The 27,149-nt window shown below is 34.5% G+C and overlaps 1 protein-coding gene across 7 annotated transcripts in view; it reads left to right on the forward strand.

The window, feature by feature from the left end:
• Nucleotides 1-378: 378 nt before the first annotated feature.
• The window catches only part of LOC129236788 (integrin alpha-PS2), a 131,734-nt gene continuing 104,963 nt past the window's right edge, over nt 379-27,149 (forward strand). For 2 of the 7 annotated variants that reach the window (XM_054871013.1, XM_054871019.1), the window contains exons 1-2: nt 386-478; nt 23,717-24,173. In XM_054871013.1, coding sequence (XP_054726988.1) covers nt 23,878-24,173 — 296 coding nt within the window. In that variant the 5' untranslated portion in view covers nt 386-478; nt 23,717-23,877. Of the gene's footprint in view, nt 519-555; nt 647-23,716; nt 24,174-27,149 lie in introns of those variants that run through there. The other 5 variants (XM_054871015.1, XM_054871018.1, XM_054871016.1 and 2 more) reach the window with 5 other exon arrangements.

The raw sequence follows: 27,149 nt of genomic DNA on the forward strand, positions 1-27,149 counted from the left end.
ACAAACAACAAAAGCAACAACAGCAACAGCACCAACAGCTGTGCCACCAACGCTAGCCAAAAAGTCAGCAACCACCACCACCAGCCAACACAAGCACGAGAATCACTTCAATAAGGGCCACAGTGAGCAACAATCTGTCCGCGGCAACGTCAACAGCAGCAGCAGCAGTAGCAGCGCCAATAACAACCATAGTCTGTGGTACTAAACAAGCACTGCGCTGCGCAGCAGTGACCAATACGCGCACAGGTATATGCATGCAAGTACGTGTGTTTATGTGTTTGAGTGAATGAGTGCGACAGCGTCTACGGCGACGTGGGCAGCAAACGATGGCAGTTGCTTCCAAGTTTATGCCCGATTGGAGAATGTTTCAGTTGGTGTTGAAGTCTCACAACGGTCGGTCTGATCATTAAAGCAAATAGGAAACGCTCGAAAGCGCGCACAATACGAAGAAGTTAGTTTTCGAATATTTATTTAGTAGGTACTACAAATATAATACATAATGTGGCTGGTGTAGACGAGTGAGAACTTAAAAGTATAATTTTAACCTTCACATGCAAATGTATAATATATGGAAATATATACATATACACTTAGAAACCTGCATATAAATTAAAAATCAGTGGCACACGCGACTGACGCGCCAAAGGTACATAGAATGCTGAGAAGGAAAGATTTTTCGAAAAAGTTTGAAAATATCTGTGCAGTGCTGTGCTGGAGCGGTTCGTGCAGTGTCGTTTCGGAAACTTATTTTTAAATCGAGAATTTTTCTTTTAATACAATATTCTTACATACGCACATATACATATATACATAGGTGTATGTTTATAGGCGTACACATGCCGCCCTGCATCACAGATGTGTAAATAATGTGCATTAAACACCGTTAAGTACAGTGAATTACCCAAAATAAATGTGATGAAATATGCAGATAAATCAAAAAGATATTCAAAAACCAAAAAATACAACTAAAGAAGATAAGCCAGATAGCCATACAATATTTTTAAAAATAGCTATGAGCATAACGGAGATGTATGAAATCATGAAAAATATTTTTTAAAAGTGTTTACTAAGCCAATTTCGTGCGAAAGAAAGTGCAAACATTCATTTTAAAAAATAAAAAAATACGTGTATATACGTACATAAGTACATAAATTAAATAAAGTTTTACAAAAGTGCAAATAATTTAGCAAAATCAGCACGTCTGACCTCATCTCGTCTTATGGGTGTCAGCTTTAGATCGGTGCAGTTCGCCCCGCTGCTCACTACATACTTACACATACACAGCGCCTATACAAACATATAGAATACATATTTGTGTGTAGGCTACAGATCGGATGCTACATATCTACGTACATACTTAGCTATAGCTATCTACACTATCTGCAATTTGTTCTTTTGCCTTCTGTTACCTCGTCGCTGACTAATTCTTATTTGCCTACGTACGAATGTGTCTATTTTTAGCCGCTTGTTTAAATGTTTTTCATTAAAAGATTCACTTCGAAACGAAAATTTTTCGTTTTTGCGGTTTTTTTGAAATCGTGCGATGTGTTTCCTTTGCGTTGTATACATTGTAGGTATATACTACATACATACACCCATAGGTGTGTGCTGTGTGATGTGTTGGTTCCTAGGGTTAGTTTTTTATATTATTTATTTTTTAATTTTTTAATGAATTTTGGCAAGAAAACATTCATTTACATAATAATTTTTGACTCATGACACTGAATTGAAATATATGGTACATCTGTACATACACACATAAGCCAACTTGGTGAGAAAGTAGGTCATAAATAAGTACACTGATTTTGTGGATTAAAGTATTTGAAGAACAAAAAAATTAAATACATTAACTAAATATGAGTTAAGGTCAAAAAGTTCGTGGAACGCAGAGCGAGGGGGTGAAATTAAATATGATATTATTATTTCCCTTCGATATATAATTGTTTGGACCTTACGTCCTCATCAAAACTTCTATAAAATATATTTTTATGTATAGCCGCAAACCAAATATTCTGTCAGACCTTGAAAATAAACAGATATAGGCGACTTTAATGCATCAACTTCAGAAAATTTGTTTTATTCGAAAATCGTTGTTTTTTCCATTTCCTAAATAATGATCTAAACGATCCAGGTGTACAGCATAGGGAGGGTGTTTAAGTTCTCGAAGCCACACTTGTGTAGGTTAACTAGCGCACGAATCTTGTCATTTTTTGCAGAAGAAAAAAATGTCAAGCTCAGCTCGCCCTTTTTCCAACTTCGCGATAGTTTTTCTAAAAAGCGAGCCGATGTTTTCTGTGATCGTTCCCACGACAGTCGGTTCTACGTTACCGGAACGACCGGGATTTATATCCTGGCAAGGACTGTCACTTCAGCAGGATTCCCCATATATATGGGTGGGGAATGTTTATGCTGCTACAACAACAACAACATGTCTTTTGTGATTAAAAAAATAGCGAACATTTTTCCTGGCGACCGCATAGACTCCTGCTACGACTTAAGTCCGTAGTGATAGTCCAATATGATCACGGTGTTTATTCAAAACGATTGCGGACGATATATTTATATGTAAATATATACATATAATATATATATAATTGGCGCTTACACCCTTTTTGGGTGTTTGGCCGAGCTCCTCCTCCTATTTGTGGCATGTACAGTTTTAAGTCCTCCGAACGGCAGATATTTTTTATGAGGAGCTTTTCCATGGCAGAAATATACTCGGAGGTTTGGCATTGTCTGCCGAGGGCGACCGCTATTAGAAACAATTTTTTCTATCATTTGGAGTTTTATGCATGAAGATTCGAACCAAGGGATAACTGAACATTTAATTTCGTCTAATAGAATTTTTAAATCGAATGAAATTTAAAATATACATTTTAAGTCGGAGGTGTGTTTTGACAAAAATAAACGTTTAAATCGAACCTCTGTTCTTTTATGGAAGAAGTGACGAAGGACACCTACATTTATGAATTTCAACATGTGAGCGTGGAAAAAATTTCTGCAAAATCAGTGAAAAATACTTCATCACAAACTCTTTCTAAATCACACATACTTGTACATCTTCCATGAGTTATGTTAAAAAGATCTTCAAAACTGAAATGTTACGTCAAGTAATGAACAGAGAATGACGTGAATTTCAATTGTTAAAGCACCTCTGCTCATCTTAACAGAGCTCCCCTAAAATGGGCTGTGATTTCGCAGTTTAACGACTTAATGTGAGGGTTTTTGCATAAGCGCTCAACGAACTGGTGCTTGCCTGATGCAATTTCGCATATATAAACAATTTTAAGACCCACATGAGAAAACGGAATAAACCGAAGAAAGAAAAATAACAGATATTCTATTGAAGGTGCAGATTGAGGGTAATATGCAGCAGACGGATGTTAAATTAAAGCCGATGAGAGTATAACAGATTTTAGTTTGGGAGCGCATAGAATGCAAACATTAAATATTTTCGGAGAATGACCATCAATAATCACTTGAGCAAATCGGGTTTCTTTTCAAAGATCTTTTTTTTAATGAATTTATGTTTACATATTTCATATATTACTTATGTATATTTCAACCGTTTATTTTGAATGTTGTCCTGACATGAGCAACTTGTCCAAAAGAAATTAGTAAATCATTAAATAGTTACGATTCTTTGATATATTTTCATTAATGAAAACAGCTTACGCGATTGCTTATTGAAATTTTTATCTATCGCACTTTTGATACTTTACTGAATGAGCAGAATATTTATTTTGAAAGCGATTTAAACCATAATATGACACAAGAAATATATGTCGTCTTTCATATACATAATATACATACACACATATCTGCAGTAAACAATTCTACGAGTAATAACATTTAATTACTTGACTTTCGCAGCGTATAAAAACGACTTCACTTCAACACTTCTATTTCAAAATAGGCAAACTTATACAGGCAATAAACGAATAAAGTAACTAAAAATAAATCTAAGTTCGATGAAACAGTGGAATTTCTTACGCTATGTAGGTCTGCCACCAAAAAGAACGAGAGCAAAATACTATTCAGAAGCATCAACAGATTCCTTTACCGTGGTGCTTTTCCAAGTACTGCAGCAAACAAAAATGTTTTGGATTTGTTTCGTGGATTTAGCTAGAATTCACTGGAATATTTATAACAGACTACTGTTTCCAAAAACACAAACAAATGATGAAGTCTAAATGGGTTATTTTACAAATACCAGCCAAGTCCTTCTGTACTCAGTCCCTTCATGTAGATGACATTGCCAGCGAGCATAACTCGCAGAGCTTTTGAGTGTTAATTGATTGCGCTGTTACCTTCGTAAAGCTCAAGGTTTAATCGCCGCCCATAAATCTTTTGCAAAATCTTTCTCTCGAACACTCCAAGAGACGCCTCATCGGATGCTGTATCTGAGGTATACCTAAGTACAATAGGATAGACATAATGGGGGATTTATAACGTAATTTATGTTCGTCGAGAGAGAGCGCAAATGCTTAAGTGCGCACTCAGTTCAAGGTAGCATTTATTGAGAAAATAGAGTATTGAATGGATTTCAAGGGTGATATTATTATCACTGTTTGTGTTGGTTTCAAAATAAATGAATGAGGCTAACGCGCTAAGTGTTCGCCTGATGCTAAGAGAGAGAGCTTAAAAAAAGTTTGAAAACAGTAAATATCTGGCCATTAGAAGATTTACCAGATTTAAAACCACACTGGTGAGGTCCAACAAGTGCATTGCACTTGCATGCAGTACGTTATAAGTAATTTTGAGAAGAATTCGAGAATTTGAGAAGAATTGAGAATACTAGCTCGGTGATAATTAGCACAGATTGAGGGATCACCTATTTCAATTATCATAAAATGGCTGGTGATTTTTATATATTTAAAAGGCTTTTTTTAAATCAGAATATATGAAAAAAATATAAATTAGTTTTTATTCTATGCATCTCCAAATACAAACCTTTATAAATCTGGATTTTAACACAATACGACATATGTCTTTTTCGTAGTAAACTCCTCATGTACGCGTAATATGTGCGAGCATCTACATATTTCACCGAGTTTATATTTAATTTTGTCCATTTTTGCTTAACCTTGCACAGCGAGCATGAACTCTAAATATACACACATACGTACATATACTCTCAAATATGTATATGGAATTTGCACCTTTTAAACGTACATACATACATACTTTTGGGTAAACAATAAACAAGCTGAGCTTGAATTTATTAATGAATGCCGATCGCCGAATAGGATCGCTTTTTTTAATTTTATGCAATAGAAATTTGGTGTTTAAGTGGTTGCTGGAATACAAATCCTCATAAATAACCACCTCGTGACTGATATCACTATTTGACCCATTTTCCACAATTTTCAATGACTTTCTGGGACTTTTTTCAAGTTCATCAATGGATCGATCATCGATTTCCGGCTTTTCGTTCAAGAATTGCTTGTGACATATTTGCAGGTATTTTTTCTTGTATAAACTCCAGCAAGAAAGAAATTTAACAGCATCAAATCGCAGCTTTTGGTGGCCAATCTAAATCGCCGCACCGCTAAATAACTCTGCCTTAAAATTTTGTATTTAATAATTCCGTTGCTTCATTTGCTCAGTGTTGCCGGGGGTTTTTTTAAGCCGTAAATTTCAAAAAAAAAATTCGATAAAAAAATTGTGTTTTTAGGAAATTAAAGCCTTTCAATTTTATTAAACATTAATAAATGATAGAAAAACGATTAATTTAAAATAATAGAAAAACGATTCATTTAAAATAAAATAACTTAAACAGTTTTATTTATACAAGGTGGCCCAAAATTAATCACCCTTTTAGAAGATTTATAATTTTTGCAAATGGAGTCTTACGTCAGTCAGCTGCAGTATGCAAACAAAGAAGCAACGGAGCGCAGGGTCACCTAAAATTATTATATTTTATATGATAAAAAAGTTATTCAAAAACAAAATTGGATGATTAAGTTTGTGCCACCTTGTGCTTAACAGAAACAGTCTTTATTCACTGAAATATTTAAATTAAATCACAAGAAATTCATTTTTTTTTTCTTCGTAAATAGCTTTGGTAATTTTGGTATACATGTCATTCGATATCTGAAAATTAGTACAATCCGAAGCATTTTTTAAGAACCTTTTATTACCAAAATACCTGAGAATTCTGGAACTTTTATTTTATATTTGATGAATTTTTATTGAAATTTATTTGGATTTTTTTATAATATTAGGCGCGCAACTAAGTTTTCGTTGTTTTTTTTTTTGATGAAAATACAACTTTATTCTGAAAAAATGGTTACAAGTGAATCATTGAAAGTATTGCCCATCGCTGGCTACTACTTTTTCCCATCTTTCTGGTAGCGTCGCGGTAAAACTGTTCATCTTTTGAGGATCAAGCTATTTTTTGATGTCTTCATATGAATGGAACTGCTGGACAGCTAGAGCATGCAATCGCTTGGAAATAGATTGGCGGGTAACTCCTAATACTGAAACAAGCTCTTCTTGCGTTTGACACGGATCCACATTGAGCAATGCCTCCATTTCAGCGCCTTCAAAGGTTTTTGGCCTTCTTTCACACGGACGGTCATCAACATTAAAATCACCATCTTTAAAGCGACGGAACCAACCTTGGCACGTTGTTTTACTTAAAGCAGCATTTCCATAAACTTTTTATAGCTCTCAATACGCTTTAGCTACCGTTTATTTCGAATGAAAGAGGAAAATCAACACTTCCCGCAAATGACGATTATTCGGCACAAAATCAGACCTTTTCACAAAACCAAAAGTATATGATACCAAAACCTAATCACTTATGTGCCGAAGCAGTTTGTTTACCATATGTCTAAGCTTGGTTTATGACGTTTAGGTTATGTTAGAATCGAGTAGCACACACTGCTGGCGGCATCTATTGACAAACAGCGGGAACTTAGTTGCGCACCTAATAATTAAAAATAAAAATAAAAAACTGTAATTTACAATTAAAACTGTGAATCTGGTAACATTGGCTAAGTACACAGAAAAAGGGTTTCTCATCACACGGTAGCAAACACTGTTGATGATGATGAGTACTGCATTGCCGGCTGCATTCTCGAAGAAGTACTTTATAATTGCGACGTCCGCCCAAAACACAAAACGGACTCTAAATAGCCGCTCGTGATGCATACATTGGGCGTTAAAAGATCACTCTTGGTTTACCAGCTACTCAAATGTAACAAAATTGAAGCTCAATAAGAGTCCGTTCACAGAATATAAAAATCACCAAATAGATCCATTTTACGAATGTTCGGCTTAATGCATAATTCATGGCTTCAAATGCTATGACAACTAAATCCTGTAAGTAGTTTTGGTCCATATCGACCATAGTTTCCCTGGACCTAGCAGCATGAACATGTACAGGCTTTCTCTGCTCTCTTAAGTAATCGGTTTGAATGGAGCACCCGTCATTTAATTAATGAGTTTTATTTTGCTGCCTGTTACGTATGCCGTCTTTTACTCTACATCGTGCTATAATACATTGCCTTCTCATATTGATTTGATTTGAATATAACGGTTTCTCACTCCCCGCATGTGATCATACTCGTACATGCAATAAAAATTTAAAATGAAGCAGCCTAAATATTATACGCATGCAATATTTCGCATTTTTGCTTATATAAAATGATATTTACGCCCACAAAACTGGCTACATACCTACCAACACACGTACATATCCCTACAAATTCTTAGATTTAATTTATTTGTTTCATGTATCGGTTGTGTTTGAGTGTGTGCAGCAGTGCCAGTGTCTTTCGCCTTCATGCCTAGCATATTAATTTATTTCAAATATAGGATTGACTTTATTATTGTTTGTGTATAAATTAATGTTGTGAGTTGCTTAAAAAATAGTAGGCGCTTTGCTGGCCATATGGTGTGCTATTTGCTTGCTTCACTTCCATATCCAAGCAAATATGTTCGTGCTTGTGTGCGTGTATGTGTCTCCCAAGCATGTGGATGCATGTATGGGTGTATTTCTATGTTGCTGAGCACGTTCGTTCTTAACTGAGCGCCTTCTGGCAGAGCGCACGGCTATTGCGCATAAATACGTACATATGTATGTACATATTTCTATTTATGTAGATGTGTATGATTTAAGTATTTCTAAATGGTCAATTTAGTTGTTTTCTGTTTTTATGATCATTTTCCTTCAAGCGATCGCTGAATTGAATAATTAAACTTAAATTAGTAATAAAAAAATTTCCGTATATTCCATGTGCCAATCATTCGACACGTCTTGCCTGATCTCTCGTAGTCGTATTGGTGATGGTGAAAGTGCACACGCAATAAAAATGGTGCAATTCTCCATATTGTGGCAAGTTCGTTAGCTGCTAAAATAATTTGATTTCATTTAGCCCAGAAAGCAGCACGAAAATAGGTTGTATAGGAGATTTTCTAGGTCATAACGAATCGATGGGAATTAGTGAAAAGGAAATAATAAAAAATGTTTAATGGAAATGAAAAATGGGGAATGGATATATGAATAATATACTAACGAAAAATACATATGTACATATATGTACATAAATAAATGCAATCTACTGTTTAATTGCTTTGTAATAGTTCTTCAATAAAATCGAACTCATTCATACAATTAACTTGCAATTTGTTGAAGTCGTCAAGTGTTTGACAAGTGTTTGTATGCAAACAGCTATAAACAATACTCGTAAGTAAACAAATACATTTGTATGCATGTATGCAGTTGTAGCTATTCACAAAACTTCCACTCCTCGTTTTGACAAGCACGCGCACATACACACACACAACGACACCTGGTTGATTTGAGAATGTTTTCATTCACAACATTCGATTGAAGGTCGGATGGCGCTTTTTTTAAGCAAACAAACAAATTCAACACCTACGCTCGTGACACTCAACGAATATGCAAACAAATACATGCACACGCACATTTTGTACATATCCATGTAAATGCAAATAGAGAAACATAAATAAGGCGATCACTGCAAACGCACTGCTTGTTTGTACATACACACATTTTCATTGACTTTGAGGCACATGCGCAAACATTCGCACCTACATTCATACATATATAGATAGATATGAATATATAAATTTGCATATGCGTGTATTGAGAAGCATTAGCGAATATTCAAAATAGCATAATGCACATTGACATGCAAATATATTCGGCGAGAGTGCAAATAACTACATTCAGCGAGAGTTTGTACGCCCGTCTCAGCAAAGCTGCAGTATTCTGCTACACATAAATATGTATGCAAATATGTATCTGCGTAATTGAAATGCCGCAACACCTTCGCACCTTAGAGTTGATTGCAATCAATTGCCGCACGAAGGAGGCGCAACAATCTCGCACTGAACTCAGTTTGCCTTAGTTGAGATCACAGAATACGCGTAATTGCAAATTCTACATATGAGTATGCACATACATACTTTAATATATTTGCATAAACAACACATTCCCGGCTGGAATTCTTGATGGCAACGAACATTGCCAGTAGTCACGTTTATTTAGACAGGATGAATAGTTGAATGAATTGAAAAAATAAAATGGACATTTGCGATGAATTAAATATGCAATAATAACAATAAATTTTCATACCTCCAGGCCCTGTTAGTTCAGAATTATTTTTTTGTACCTCAACGTAGCTTACCATAAGAAATTGGCAATCGTAGAAGGTTACAAGGAATATATGATAATTCTGATTCTCTTGCCGCTTTTAATTTAAGTAGGACCGTATCTTACATAAAAATCGAACAGGTTCGTAAGTTGAATTGTGGCAGATCGCTTACCCAAAAAAAAAGGTTATGTTAAGTTATGGAAAACTAGACTAGTTTAATCTTTATGCTCTGTACAAGGATTGGGTGTAAGGTATAGGGTGCATTTAAATCGCCGTAGGCATTATTGTTTCCTAAACAGGTGATAAACAACTTATAGGATGTTTGTTCTCTTTATTTCTTTTGTGAATTACGCTGTTCTAGTTCTTAATTCATGAATCTATTGACAGTCCGTCCTCTTGTAGGATGAGTTCGTTACTGAAAAATATGGAAGCTCTCCTTATAAAAATATGAACAAACAATAATTTAGAGATGCAACTGCTTCTGGAGATACAACAGTTCCTCTGAAAACAATTTCAACACAGCGGATGTATGGAACAGCATGTATGTCCGCCCGTCTGTCCAAGAAACCAATAACTCGTGTAAAAATTAATAAAGCGTTTTTCAGTAAGAGCGCTTCAATTTTTTTTTTGAATAAAACACAAAGGGTTTGACTTTTTTAACTAATTTTTTTTTTATTATCGAGTTTGAACATGTACATTTAAGTATAAAATTCGATTTCTTTTGCATGACCACCGCGTGCATGACCACTCTTTTGCATAAATCGGCCGAAATTCCAGCAATTTCGCGTTCAATATTGGCTCTGAGCTCACAAATCGTCGCCGGCTTGTTACTGTAGACCAATGACTTCACATAACCCCAAAGAAAATAGTCTAGAGGCGTCAAATCACACGAGCGCGGCGGCCATTCGACCGGTCCATTTCTGGAAATAATGCGCTCATCAAACTTAGTCTTCAACAAATCAATTGTAGCGCGTGCTGTGTGGCTTGTGGCCCCGTCCTGTTGAAACCACATGTCGTCTAAGTCCATACCATTCAATTGCGGCCAAAAATAATCGTTTATCATGTCGCGGTATCGATTTCCATTCACAGTAACGTGGCGATCGTTCTCGTCAACGAAAAAATATGGGCCAATTACGCCGCCGGCATGTAAACCGCACCAAACAGTGATTTTTTCGGGATGCAACGGTGCCTCATGAATCACGTGTGGATTGCTTTCTGCCCAGTAACGCATATTTTGCTTGTTGACAAAGCCATTGAGCCAAAAGTGAGCTTCATCACTGAAGATGATTTTTTGGAAAAAATCTGGATCAAGTAGCAGCAACAGAACGATTATTTTCATAAAAAATTTGCACGATTTGCAATCGTTGCTCAAGTGTGTAGCGTTGCATTATGAAATGTATACTAATGAAGTTTACAAATGACAAGCGAAAAATAAAAAATATTGCGTCGTTCGCCCTCCCTATCGGAAAAAAGTTGAAGCGCACCTATTGAAAAACGCTATATATTTGAATGAATATTGGTAACTCGTCCAAACTTAGTTAACGTATTTCCCTGGACCTCTTTTAGATTCGACATGAATACTATAGAGATCGGATAAAAGCCACGCCCCCTTTCCTCTTACTTAATTAATTCTTTGTTCTCCAAATAACAGAGTGTTGAAATAATAATAGACATGGTATTCAGCCAAATTATCCATCACGATTTACTCAACAGTTTTACGTGAACCTGAAAGAGGCAAAAACTTGAAGTTTCTAAAAGTGAAAGAAATAAAAATATGTATATAATTGGCGCTTTGTGGTATGCGTCTTTATGTTGTTCCACAAACGGAGGGACCGACTCCGAACGGCAGATATTTTTTATAAGGGCGACCGCTAATAGAAAAAACTTGTTCTTCAGGTGTCTAAGGAGCGTTTAACTCTCTCCATAACGATGACCCCATACTATGCTTTCTCACTTCATTAACAAGTGTCAAAGCGAACAAAAAGGTTTTAAGTGCCTGTAATTTTGTTAAAGCCTTTTTGGCACTACTCTAACAGTCGATCACTCAAAACATGCCCGTTATTTCAAGAAAATAGTCTTCTATACCTATTCATCTCCGAACCTTTCGCATATTTTGGGTCTTTTAGTTAGCAATTCTAATGAAGCTTAGATTTCCAGAGTTTGAATTAATTATATTCATTCGAGTGCGTTCTTCGTATCGGACGTTTGTATAGTATGCCCTGCGTTTTTCTTAACTCGAAAGCCGCTACAAAAATCGCTGAGACTTGTTTTGGCTGTATTATTTCTAATATGCATGCATAAGTATATCTATACACATAAAATATAATTTCAAAATATCACTAATAATATTATTACTGCTTAGGAATTATTCTCTTAGATATTGTTAGTAAAAGTGATAAATAAAATGTTTTCAATGATTACTGCGGCGTAATAATAATATTAATTGATTTTTTCCTCAGGCATGCAAACCGGTAAATGTTTCACTAGTACTTACAAACATGCATATTGCACATTTACAAAGATTTTAATCGTATTCAGGTTTCTAGAGAGTAGAGGTTAATTAATATTTTTCAAAATTTGCTTTTCATTTACGAGGTGTGCCTATTAAATAAAGAGAGTGATGCTGTAAAACATTTTATTTCGTATAAATACTTTATTTCATATATGTATTGTATATTTGGTTATCATCACCTTGCGTAGGATTAATTTTTTGAAACATGGCTGGAACGTTCTTTTGGATCCTTTAAGACACTTTCTCTTTCATAGCTTCACTTAAGCACTAGAAAAACAAACATTTTTCTAATATTTTTTCCGAATATTTTTGGCAAATCAATAAATTTTATTCCGAAAAAAAATGTTTTTTAAAGTTCATTTTATCATAAAAAAAAACCAAAAAATTGTATATGTTATCTAAAACGAACCGAATATATTTCTCCTTTAACAACGCTATGCCAAAACTTTCAACATTGAATAAATATCAAAATTAATTATTATTTTTTAAATATTGCTTTTAGTTCTTTTTTTATTAAACTCAATCACAAATAAACGAATTTTCAGAAAAATTAAAAAGAAATTACGCTTATGTTAAAATACTTGCATCTCTTACATGGCATTGTTTCATACGAATTATTGGTTGATCTGCGGTTGGGACCGTTTAGCTTCTACTTTAATTAAATGAATTAGTTTCCTAAAACATCTCAACATCTTTTCTAAATTAACCGATAGCTACTAGTATGACTCTTAACTTTACCCTCCTCCAAGATTATTTCTAACATTCTCCTGCATGGTTTTTAATGCTGTGACAGAAAATTCAAGCATATCTTATCTCTTTGTTTATTAAAAAAAAAGAAAACATGAAATAAACATGTAGGCTGTAAAAATTTTAATTTTGCTAGAAGTTAGCAGAAAAAAGATCATTAGCAATTAGCAACTGCGAGTTTGTGCAAAGGTAAGCAATTCTTCTTTCCTTGTCACATAGTTTTCTTATCTTAACTTTTTATGGTTATAGGTACATTCTTTGGTTATGTTGACCTTCTGTTTAAGAGCATTTTTTTATTATTGTCGCTGCTCAAAAATATTCAGAACATAACAAATGTTTTTCTCACTTGACTAGTTGGCAACTATTTGTGTGCCAATATCTCAGTCGTCGCAAACACTCAAATTGCCAACAATAGCAATAACAACATGCTGAACTACTCAACCCTCACCTCAATGAGCAATCAACGTAACATGCATAGAGACACATGTAAAAAACAAATCGCGAGTTATAGCAGAGAGATACTCATACATCTCCGAACATAAGAGTAGACTTGCTGTTGTTATTATTAGATAAATATATACGGTACATAACTGCTATAAGACGATCCACTGACAGTTTTGTATTTAAGTGCTGGACGAATTTTAGAAATTGTGCATATTTTTGTCTAAAAAGGCACAAAGCTTTAAAGAGTAAAAAATGAAAGTTCAATGCAAAGGCGTGCAGTACAATTAGAAAGCGATCGTGAGGTCAGTTATGTTCAATGCGCATGCATGAATGTGTGCCCATATATGTATGTATTAGTATTATATTTAGTATGGATATAAGTCGATTGCTTTGCTATTTAAGCATTTAGACGGTCAGTTGACTAAGTTAGTGAAACCTAAAATATTTTAATGCTTACATATATGCATATGTATATACCTCAAACCCACATAAACATTTTTTATAACTTTTCTCCCCTATTGGAAAAATATAAGTAGGTATGTGTATACGTCCAGAGAAGTGGGATCCCACATAGTAGTTATGCTTGTACATTGAAATAATTAACATTCTGGACCTTGAGAGGTACATACTCGTATATGTAGAATTACGTTATATGTACCATAGAGTATTTCTAGAAACGCCTTTAATGATGTTGTACAATCATCCACGTATTTATCTGTCTCGAATTTCAAACATATGTATATATGTACATATATGGAAGATTTTAATTAGATTAGAATATTTTTGGCCAATGTATGGCAATGTATAGGGTGATCAATCATGAGGTGCTTTTTTCAATAGTTAAAAAAAAAACAAAAATGTAAATTATGTTCAAAACCTTTATTTATCATTTGAAAGGACATTCTTTGACATTTACTTTTTGAATATGACTTCATTCAAATGTTGGCCGCAACTACGCTTAAGGTGGTCCATTCTGAAGGTCCAATTTTCAATCACTCGTTCGAGCATTTCGACTGGTATGTCGTAATGTTGGCTTCCAGAGCTTCAATCGTAGCTGGTTTATCAGCATAGACCTTGGACTTCACGAATCCCCAAAGAAAAAAGTCCAAAGGTGTGATATCACAAGATCTTGGTGGCCAACTCACAGGTCCTAAACGTGAAATCAGCTGCTCTCCGAAATGACTTCTCAATAAAGTCATTGTTTCACGAGCTGTATGGCAACAGAACGCTGATTTTCATAATACAGTTGAACAATTTGTAGACGTTGTTGCGGTGTGAGTCTTTCCATGATGAAATGCCAAACGCTGTTCAACAAATCCACGATGACAGTTTGCCACAACTCGCGCGCGATCTGTAAAAAAAAACGCAAATGAAAAAAACTCCTCTTAATTGATCACCCTATATGTATGTAGCTTGTAACAGTATTTGAGCGATTCATTTTTTTTATGAAAGTCGACTGCGTAGTTGCTCATTTGTCACTTCGGACTGTCTAGCTGGGCTGTTCTGATTCTCCTTAATTCATTAATTGCAATATGCGCAGCTGATCTCCAAATTTTGGAAACGTATCCATGCAATTTTCCCCTGATTTTGTTAATGGTACGCACCTCGGCGATGGTTGAAACGTTATTCTGTATGATTAGCGCCAATATATTGTAGTTGTTGGGTAATCAGACACATATAAATATACGATATATAGTACATATGTATGTACACGCTAAATTGGTTTGGCTACTGTAGGCTAAAAAAAACATAAGAATATTTTAGACATTTTTCCAGCAGGATAATGAAATAATTCAAAATGCTGAAGAGTACTCTTTATTGTACATGCCATAAATTGTATATAAATTTTTTTTAAGGTAATATACATAAAGGCATTTTTTCGAAAAAAATCTTGTATTGAAATGCGCGTGGTATTGCCAACTACGGCTGCAATTTTTGGTATACGGTGGATAAACAATTTATTTCACATAAATTTCACTTTTCAAAAACTCCACAAAAAAAAAAACGATTCCGGAGCTGGTGGTCATTTAAATTATGTCAGTTTTCACATATTATTGCAAAGAACCATACTTTGAATAAAAGTAGTGAAAGCTGAAATAATATAATTTTTAAATTTTTACTTGTTTTTTTTTAAAGCAACCTATGCGCGTCTTTTGAAATACCCTTTATAACGAAAAAATTCAACTGTATTTCCATTCAGAATGGAATTGTAAATATAAAGTTAAAATTTCAAAATCTGTTCTCAGCTTGGAAAATTTAGCCTCGAGAAAAATGCGTTTAAAGTTTTCGATACGGCACGCCTCGGACTGAGAGGAGGTGCCGAAATTCAAAATAATTTTACACCTTAATCATTTGAAAGCAAACAAAAAAAACTTTTTTATATTCCTGCAGTGGTTTAACTGCGAAAAGTGGTCCAAGCGCTAAGATGAATCGTTCTGAAAACATGTCAATATATTTTCGTATAGCCCATAAGAATTTTGACAGTCAGTTCATTCATTCGAGCATCGAAAAACTTACTGTATTCACATATATCTAGCGCTTCTCTGCAATACGCTCAACGCCTTTGTGAAATATACTACTTGGGCTCCACCCCTGAGCTTTCTGCTAAACTGTTTAACTTAAAATTATACAAAAATGGTAGTCCGAGATGTTAGCGTACCTTGCAAACATCTTTAAGCTCCCTAAACATAAGTAAACCCCCTAAGTGTTGCAAAACTAAAACTACCAGCACTCTTTATGGCCTATGCCTCTCACCAACTTAAAATAGTAGGCACTAATAATACTTACTGTACTTTTTCATTGCACTTAGTTTTGTCTAAATATGAATATTAGCTTGCGCGCCAGTCAATTTAGTAGCTAATTTATTAACACAATTCTCGCTTTGTTCACGCCACACATTTAGCACCTCATTTTTCACCGCCTATCAGACTGACAATTGCCAAGCTTATTTTGTTTTCGTGCCCGCCTGCTTGCAACTCATTTCTTAATTTCATGCATTTGTACCTTCCTTCAAATATCAGTTTTGAAGTTCGAAGTAAATGCAATTAGTGACATTGTGCCACTTGTGGCGACTCGTAAACCTCCAAAAGCACTCGTTGAAATCCAAGCCAGTGGGACAGTCCCTACATTCATACATAAGCACAAATACAGTATTGTTGAATAATTAAGCACTTGGAACATTTTTTCATGCAGTATTTTTTTGTTTGGTTTTCTTTTTTAAACTTAACTAAGAAATCATAATCAACATGAACTTTTTATTTAACATGAAGTTTTAAAGGGAAAAATTATAAAAGGTATTTCAAAGACACGCATAAATGTTGCTTTAAAATAAAACATGTAAAAGATTAGATTATTTTAGGTTCCATTATTTTTATTCAAAGTATGGTATGTAAAAACTGACATTTAAATATCCACCAAATTAGCACGTCTACAGGCTGTCATACGAGAATTAAAATTTTCCAGAAATCGCTCACACATTTCGCATTGAGTGGAGCAATCCCGATGCCAGTGTTCTGTTTCAGCTCTGGAATCGTTTTTTTTTTTTATGACAAACAGAAGTTTGCGACTTCAGTCCTTAGCAGCGATCCTAATATTTTGGATGACATACATTTTTGAAGTACATATACAGTAATGTATTAAAGCACACAGTGCAATAAATAAAAAAAAATTGAATCCGGGGTGTCATAGAAATTTCCTGACAGGTTATGAAGAAAAAGTTTATAGAAATAATAAAAATAGCAATAATTTTTTTTTATTTTATGCCACCTCAAAACTTAAATCTCTCATTTTATATAAAAATCTGAGATATTATGGCAAAACCCATACCTGAAATTATTCAAAACTTTTGTAAATGCTTATAAATCTTATTTTAAAATATTGTTTGTATCTTTACCTTTAATTTGAGCAACAGAACTTGCACATCTTCTTTATAGTTTTTGTTTTATAAGTAAAACTTTATGGATAAAATAGATATTTAGCATTCATATTCGTGTTTTGACTCTAAGTTTTGACTTATCACAGTTTGACACCGACTGTGGCTTCCACCTGTTGGTTTTTTATTTTGTTGCACTGTGTTATTAATCACAAATTATACTATACATACATTTGCCGGATTCTTTAGTTTTAAAATTTTCTTTGTAGATTTTCATGTTAACTACATATATCCCTGACGTTCTTATTAGAATTAAGTTCCGGGTATTGAAAAGGCCTGCCAAGAATTTTGTTGCTATTGCTCTGCGCCTATGCCAGACACACTTAAGGAGTGTGTTTTGAGTCCCTTTTCATTCCATCTCCATACTTTTTAATATACCCAAATGCATGATGTACGACTTATAACTTCTCCCTTCTTCCTTAATCTTATGAACTTGGCCAATCTCTTGTCAAAACAAAGTACAGTAGAGCACATTTTAAATTTTCGTGTTTTCTGTTATTTGCAAGTATGACAAGTTTGGTTTTTGCTGAATTTCGACTAATTTACTCGGCTTATACCTACTGTTGCTGTTATTGTTGTTGTTGTAACATTATAAAACATTCCCTATACCTACATATTCGGAAAATGTTGCTGAAGTGAGGATTTTGTAGGATTTAAATCAGGTTCGTTATAAGCAACCCACTGTCTTTCACTCATTTCTACAGTTTCTGCTGTTATTTCTATCATTCGTTATAAATAAATTCTAAATTTAAAATATTTTTTTCTTGACTTAAGAGTTTCAAGTATCATTTTAATTGACCTTCTTGTTCGAGGATGTTCGGGAGATGTGTGGCTTGCCCTGAAAAACTTTAAAATCATGATAAATTGTCTACAATTTTAAGCCGATTCCGAACGGCAAATGCTTTTTTATGAGCAGCTTTTTCATGGTAGAAATACACTCGGAGACTTGCCATTGCCTGCCGAGGGGCGCCCGCTATTAGAAAATTGTTTTTCTTTATTTTGGTGTTTCACGGAGATTCGCACCTACGTTCTCTCTGAATTCCGAATGGTGGTCACGTACCAACCCATTCGGCTACGGCGGCCACATATGAATAAAAAAAATATTGCCCTTTATAAAAAATATTCTGAGGTGATGCTTAAGTTTTTGCCAAGACTGTGTCTATGTGTATATTTATATGTCAGTGTATGCCATATTTATGCTTGAATGTTTATATGTAACTGCTCGTGCTTGCAGTTAAAAATCTGACTGTGTGTGTGCATGTAAACTGCACTTCAAACCCTTCTTCAGTTCAATTAGTATAATAGTTAGCTTTAAAAACATACATAAAGAAAATTAAAGAGCGGCAAGCTAATATATTTGAGTGTGTAGTTATGTACAAAAGAGTGTCTCAAAAGAAATGTGTTAAGTTTCTTTTTATTGAACACTTCCGCAGCAGCGCGACAACAGCATTAAAATAACTATAAAAAGGGAGATAACAAATTTCTTAAGTATTTGGCAACATATATATGTTGCCCAACATTTCTAATGATGGCAGGCATTTGTTATAGTTTGGTACACACACGCATACATACGCATGTAGCTATGTTTTATACAGAATACGCGCAAACATATGCATAGTACTCGTACACATATTCTTGTTGTGTATTTTTATGTCTTGGCATTGAAAATTAATTCAGCTCACTTCTCACTGCTACCCTTCAACAATTTCGCTGCTCAGCTAGAGGCAACATTTTTGCTTTTCGCAGCATTAATCGAATGTTATTGTAATTTAAATTGTTTTCTTTTTTTATTAGACTTGTGTAGCGAACACGCAGCATTGTTTTCCAAAAATGTAGCGAAAATAAAAAATAAAGCATTTACGAGTTTGTATGTAAGCAATGGGTGTTTCGTCATAGGTGAGCGATTGCATGTCATGTGGAAGAAGTAAATATTTTGGACATTTTCGTAATTTTTTCTAAAATTTGGTTTATTTGTAGGCGTGAGTATAGTATATATAATATAATAAGAAGTAAACCGAAACAATTATGAAAAAATTTAGTAATTTTGAGATTTCTTAAATGCTGAAATTTGAGGTACAGAGTTTTTTGAGGTGAAATATCTTCGATTCTTTTGAACATTTTTATATTTTTTTAAATTTTACTATTTTCTTTTTTAGCATGAAATTTACTTTTTAAAATAATTGAATTTTTTTTAATAATATATAACTTCAAAAGTTATGAGAATCCCATTATGAGACTTGCAGAGATTCCATTTAATTGTATTAAATCTGTGGACACAGAACCTTGCAGAGTACAGAATGAAGATGATACTTATAGATAAGATTTAAAAGTAGTTATACGAGTACATTTCATTTAGTTTATGATATGACCGGTATATTTTACAGAGTAGAGGTATAAAATTTTACTTACTCCTAATGTAAATGTTAATAACATTTCCCATTAAAGGGCAATATAAACTAACAGTACAGAGCGTCAATGCAAGATTTAAAAGCAGCCCTAGACGTAAAGAACTAAAAGATCGCGAAAGATTTGCCACCAGCGCTGACCAATGAAGTGTTAGCTTTGATAAGGTAAACAAGAGTGATGTCTCCGGCATGGAAATCATACCGAACAGTGACTTTTTCGAAATGTATTCGTAATGGTGTCTCGGGAGAATTGTTCTCACTTCAAATACAACAATTTTGCGCAATGAGAGTCGTTGCCAGCTAACAGTGCGCTTTCAGCGCATTAACCGAACATACGATGCAAACAACGGCTTAACTGTCTCAATTCCTGCAACAACTGGGTTTCTCCTCAAAGTTGGGTAGTACACAGGGGACGAATCAGCGAATTTGAATTTCGGCCATATAAGCTACGGAAAAGTAAAAGCTGATATAATCTTTCCATTTTATTGCTTGCAAATTACTCAGATGGGCGGTTAGGCGCACCCCTAAGTAGGAGAAATGCTCTGTCAACTTGAAACACAGCACGTGAATTTTTGATATAAATATCTACGACTTAACAAATTTTTTTCGAGCGCCAATGTTCATATGATAATTTTCCTCTCACAACTGGCTTCTCTTCTTCTTCCTCTTAATCGGCGCGATAACCGCTTACGCGATTTTGGCCGAGTTCAACAAAGCGCGCTAGTCATGAAACACGCACTCCAATATTTGTTTTAATAGATATCTCTGTTAAAAATTCTATCGACCAAAAAATTACCCACTTTACACATATACATACATATGTATGTAGGTATGTGCGAACTTTTAGGTTTTGATCAGTATGCGGTTTTTTAATATTTTTTTGTGTGCTTTTGCTTAATAAATTGGCTTCTTGATCTTGTTTTCTGCTTCATTTCTTTGTTATTGCTTTTCTCATTCTACACAAACTCTTGCTTATATATATGTGTGTGTGCTTATATCTTTTCGCCTACTTGTTCATCTTTCTGACAGTCAGTGTTACGTCAGCAATATTTTTTGCTGTTCTGTGCCATTGCGACAATTGCAGAAAACAACAATGACAGGTTGACTAGAAAAACTGGATATTGAAATGAAAACTTTAAGACATTTATTCTTTTTCTGATTTTTTTTTTGCGATCTTATTGTGTATTGTATTGTATAATATCTTCGATTCTTTTGAACATTTTTATATTTTTTTAAATTTTACTATTTTCTTTTTTAGCATGAAATTTACTTTTTAAAATAATTGAATTTTTTTTAATAATATATAACTTCAAAAGTTATGAGAATCCCATTATGAGACTTGCAGAGATTCCATTTAATTGTATTAAATCTGTGGACACAGAACCTTGCAGAGTACAGAATGAAGATGATACTTATAGATAAGATTTAAAAGTAGTTATACGAGTACATTTCATTTAGTTTATGATATGACCGGTATATTTTACAGAGTAGAGGTATAAAATTTTACTTACTCCTAATGTAAATGTTAATAACATTTCCCATTAAAGGGCAATATAAACTAACAGTACAGAGCGTCAATGCAAGATTTAAAAGCAGCCCTAGACGTAAAGAACTAAAAGATCGCGAAAGATTTGCCACCAGCGCTGACCAATGAAGTGTTAGCTTTGATAAGGTAAACAAGAGTGATGTCTCCGGCATGGAAATCATACCGAACAGTGACTTTTTCGAAATGTATTCGTAATGGTGTCTCGGGAGAATTGTTCTCACTTCAAATACAACAATTTTGCGCAATGAGAGTCGTTGCCAGCTAACAGTGCGCTTTCAGCGCATTAACCGAACATACGATGCAAACAACGGCTTAACTGTCTCAATTCCTGCAACAACTGGGTTTCTCCTCAAAGTTGGGTAGTACACAGGGGACGAATCAGCGAATTTGAATTTCGGCCATATAAGCTACGGAAAAGTAAAAGCTGATATAATCTTTCCATTTTATTGCTTGCAAATTACTCAGATGGGCGGTTAGGCGCACCCCTAAGTAGGAGAAATGCTCTGTCAACTTGAAACACAGCACGTGAATTTTTGATATAAATATCTACGACTTAACAAATTTTTTTCGAGCGCCAATGTTCATATGATAATTTTCCTCTCACAACTGGCTTCTCTTCTTCTTCCTCTTAATCGGCGCGATAACCGCTTACGCGATTTTGGCCGAGTTCAACAAAGCGCGCTAGTCATGAAACACGCACTCCAATATTTGTTTTAATAGATATCTCTGTTAAAAATTCTATCGACCAAAAAATTACCCACTTTACACATATACATACATATGTATGTAGGTATGTGCGAACTTTTAGGTTTTGATCAGTATGCGGTTTTTTAATATTTTTTTGTGTGCTTTTGCTTAATAAATTGGCTTCTTGATCTTGTTTTCTGCTTCATTTCTTTGTTATTGCTTTTCTCATTCTACACAAACTCTTGCTTATATATATGTGTGTGTGCTTATATCTTTTCGCCTACTTGTTCATCTTTCTGACAGTCAGTGTTACGTCAGCAATATTTTTTGCTGTTCTGTGCCATTGCGACAATTGCAGAAAACAACAATGACAGGTTGACTAGAAAAACTGGATATTGAAATGAAAACTTTAAGACATTTATTCTTTTTCTGATTTTTTTTTTGCGATCTTATTGTGTATTGTATTGTATTTAATGTATTTCTCGCTCAATGTTTGATTTATAATTTTTAACGGTTGTTGTATTGTTTGTTTAAGTATTTTGGTTTGTGGGCTGAATTCATTATTCGTCAAGGTTAAAATCGCGACAGTTTAGCGCCGTTGTAAAATAAACGCACGTCTGTTTATGGGGTTTCTAAAATAATATAACCGCGTACGAGTATTATACATACTTACGAAAGTACGATTTTAGGTTTTTGCACTTTTGATTTCAAATTGACTATACCAATTTTATGAAATATCACAAAATTATCTTAAGGTAGATCGTAAGTTTTCCAACAAATAGTGCAGAAGTCGGGAATTATAAAGAAATTATAAAGAAACAAGTCCGCAGAATTATAAAGAAATTGTACATTCTCAAAGGTTTAAGATCACTTAGAGGACAGAAGTCAGAAGTCTTTTATTTGGAAGAAAATGTCTCCATACCTCAGCGAAACAAACTATCAAAAATCAAAGAGCATTTCAAGCAATTTAAAACTTGCATTTTGTTTTTTTTAGAATTTTTTTTAAATTTGAATCTTTGGTGTGTTGCCATGGATTACAATTTTATTTCCTGCTAAGTGAATTTTGACCTTCGATCGCGGGGAAGTGTTGGCATTTTCTGAGTTTATGAAATTTCACCACCTATTAAAGTGTCTATTGGAAGATTCTAATAAATTGGGAAATTTGAAAAGTGAGGACACCGTTTTATGGTAATAATTATTAACAAATTTGGGGTCAGATTAAATACATTAAAAAGAAATAAATAAAAAACCCTAAGTGAAATTAAAAATTTAACGAAGTCAAATGGAAGGAAACTAGACTGATTTAAATTAAAAATTATGGAATCTACGATTAAAACTGGAAATGTAGCTGGAAGTATTTAAATAAAATTAAAAAGAAAAAAACTTATTTATTTTTTATTGAAAAAAAAATATATATATATAATAACAATTATAATAATACAAATATTAATTCAGCGCGCGACACCAAGGCCTTTAGCTTATTTTAACTACACATCTTTCAGCAAATAAACCAAATGAAGTGATATTTAGTGAAGTGCCATGGTAATCCAAAAATTGTTAGGAAGTCAAACAATAAGACAGTCGTTTCTGATGAAATAAACACCACAATAAAGTGTTATAATCTCTATTAAAACCGATAAAAGCCGATTACCGTCTCTTATATTTAAGCACTCTCATGAATTTCCCTAACAAATTCGAAAGGTGTTCAAATTAAACAAAAAATATAAAAGTGCAGTATAGTTATTTATTGAAATGAAAAAAAAAATTATACATACCTATTTTTCCTAATCCATTTTGCTTTCAATCTCCCCATAGTGCAGCTTTTTTAACGACATTATGCTGATATATGTAAATCGACGCTAATGACACCAAATAAAATTGTTTGAAACTTCCCCTGAAAAAAATACACTACCTATAGTGTTAGAGTGCTAAAAAAATCGAATATAAAAAACAACAAGTCTTCGACTGCCAACAAAATGCAACTGAGTACAACGAAGCGGCAAAAAGAGCGGTGTTTGCCGCCCAACACAGTCGTCTCCACCATAGCCATCACCCACGCACGCAACGATAGCATTAATAGCAGTAAAACACATTATACGCGACTGCCGATGCTGCCGTTACTGCTGCTGCTGCTGTTAATGCTGACGACCAGCAGTCATGGCTATAACATTGATCTGCCCAGCTACATAAGGCACGTGCGTGAACCGAATACAATGTTTGGCTTCAGCATCGCCTTACATAAGGGGCGCAGCGGATATGCACAATCGAATTCGTAAGTACACACATGCAAACATACAAACATGCACACATTTACTAAAATAAAGCGCGGAAGTATGGCGACAAAAAAACTAAAAATGAAGTTGAAAAAACAAGATATTAAAATTAACCATATTTTCCTTAGTAACAGAGTCTGCATTGAATGCACTTTTTATCGCCATAATTCATTTAGTTAAAAGAATACATTTTTATTATGACATTAACCGACAAAAGAGCTGTGAAATATGCAGCATTTCCATTTTTTATGAGCGCTTAATTTATTTGACAGTATTCCAGATCATATGTACATGTACCGTTGGTAGATTTTGCTTTACGTGCCAAGTTTTTATGACCTGCAAGTGTTGTAAAGATTTCTGTTCAAAAATAAATTTTCTTTACAGCAACTTTTCAAGAATTTAATGATTTTCTGTGACCTACGTGCCAATGGTTTTTCTATTTTGGGGACGCTTAAGCCAATTAAAAGTTCCAAACGAGATCCAGCCCTATGACAGCTGATGAACATTCTGTAGCTGTGGGATGATAATTGGCGTTTACACCCTTAATTGGGTGTTAGCCAAGCTCCTCCTCCAATTTATGGTGTGCATCTTGATGTTGTTCCACAAATGCAGGATCGCCTCCGAATGGCAAATGGTTTTTTATGAGGAGATTTTTCATGGCAGAAATTCACTCGGAGGTTTGTCATTACCTACCGAAGGACAGATCAATCAGAGAAGATCTGTCTCTCTTATTTACTTGTCTGTTTTTTCATCATGGGACTTTAATTAGCACTGGAAACCACTCAGTGCGAAATGTGCCAATATAATGGTTTTACCGGCAAATGATTTTTGCGTCACCTATCCTGACGACGAAGTAATGAACATTATTTTTGCACTATCCTGTTTGGAGAGGGTTAGAAGGATCTACTTGATTGGATGACAGCCTGAGCTCAGACAGTACATCCATACATTTATGAGGTTCATTAAACGTCTGTGGCATTAATTTGCAAGAGAGCGCGAAGGCGCAAAACGAGTCTCAACAAATGTATTGCGAGCAAGGATAAATACTTATCTTCCTTCATAGTACCTATCTCACATACCCTATAGCTCAGGATCACTATTATATTAGATAAATACTATTGCCAACACCCTCATACGATTCTCAGTTTCATTATATTGATTTAATTCTGACTTTGAGGTCTCAAATACGGTTTAGCTACGCTATAAAGACTCCTTCTAAAGGGTGATCAATTTACAGTATCGGATTTTAAATTGAAATAAAATAACGAAAATTCGAATTGATTGTGCAATCTTCATTCATGACATTTATTTTTTAAAGGTAATTCCTTTCAAATGTTGGCGTCGTAATTCGGCCATCCGTAAACACCAATTTTTAAGGACTCGCTGGATGACTTCGGTCGGTGAATAACTTTAATAATGTTGGCTTCCAATGCCTCAATCGAGGCTGATTTATGCACTTAGCATTTACATACAATCACAAATAAAAGTCCAATGGTGTTATATCACACGATCTTGAGGGGTAATCCACTGGTTCGAGACGAGAGATAAATTGCTCACCGAAACGACGACGCAGTAAATCCATTGTTTCACGGACTGTATGGCAAGTAGCGTCGTCTTGTTGGAACCCAATATCGTGGAGAACACAGGCTTCAATTTCCGGCATCAAAAAGAAGTTTATCATGACGCGATAGCTTTCGCCATTCACTGTTACGTTGGCACCAGCCTCGTCTTTTAAGAAATATGGGCTGATGATTCCTCCAGCTCATAGGCCGCTCCAAACGGTTGTTTTGAATGGATGTAATGACTGTTCTTAAATGATTCGGGTTGCTATCTAGCCCAAATACGCCAATTTTGTCAACAAAAAAAAAGCACTATTGGAAGAAGTATCTCCAATCTGATCACCTTTTAGTGTTTCTGTCGGATATTAGTGCTGACTGGTTGCGAGTTGTTTACCTTTCCAACCAAGTTAAGAGGTATCTTTGCAATGTCTTGGTTAAGCTTGTAAGACCGTTGAAACAAATATGTAAACAACCTTAGGGTTAATTTCTTGGAAACATTTCAAACTTATGCGGCTTTTTACAAATATTTTGATAAAACGTCTTTCAAAGATTAGCAAATCACTTAAAACCCAAAACAAATAATAAAAATACCGCCTCGGTCTTTTAAAATCCCGCCTTCACGTTTTGCATGCAACAGATAACTTCATACATTATTATATACGCATGCATAAAAGCGCATGCACACAAACATATTATATATACACATGCATGTACATATAATATTTAGATCTAACCAAACAATATTCACAGGCTGGGGAGTGATAACCTTTCGACTGTGTCACATCACAGCCGCCTCGACTCTGTTGAGAAATAATCACGCATGCGTTTGTATGTATGGAATTATATTCGGATGTATGCAGTTACATATACGATAAGCGAAGCTGGATGCTGACGATGTTCTCACTGCAAGCTATTTGAGCCGATAGTACTGCATTTTAAGATTATTCCTACATATCATATAGACATAGGAGTATTAGAGATAATGAATGCGTGTAGGCATTGTAAATTAACTATTTTGAATGCCTGAGTATATATATTAAATGCGTACATACATAAGAGACAATACCTCAATCTGCGTTGATTATTTTGTAGTGTTGAAGAAAAGAAATAAAACAAAATATCAAAATGAAAAATTGAAAGTCAGAATCTGATACGTCCATGTGTGTGTGTGTGCAGCTGCCTCTCTAGCAAATTGGTTTAAATTTGCGATTTATTGCAGTTTTATGAGAGATGCCACTATTATATACATACATATACGAGTATTTTATAAATCGCTTGAGAAGTGCCAACATTCATTAATGTGCATATTTTTGTTCTTTCACACCGTACTTGCTGGCACTCGGTTCACACTCCTATTTTGTATTGATGGGAAAATTTACGATTTAGAGCAATAACGCCTTTCCGTAGGCCTATGCA

The sequence above is a fragment of the Anastrepha obliqua genome, chromosome 2 (assembly GCF_027943255.1).
Source record: "Anastrepha obliqua isolate idAnaObli1 chromosome 2, idAnaObli1_1.0, whole genome shotgun sequence".
Lineage (NCBI taxonomy): Eukaryota > Metazoa > Arthropoda > Insecta > Diptera > Tephritidae > Anastrepha > Anastrepha obliqua.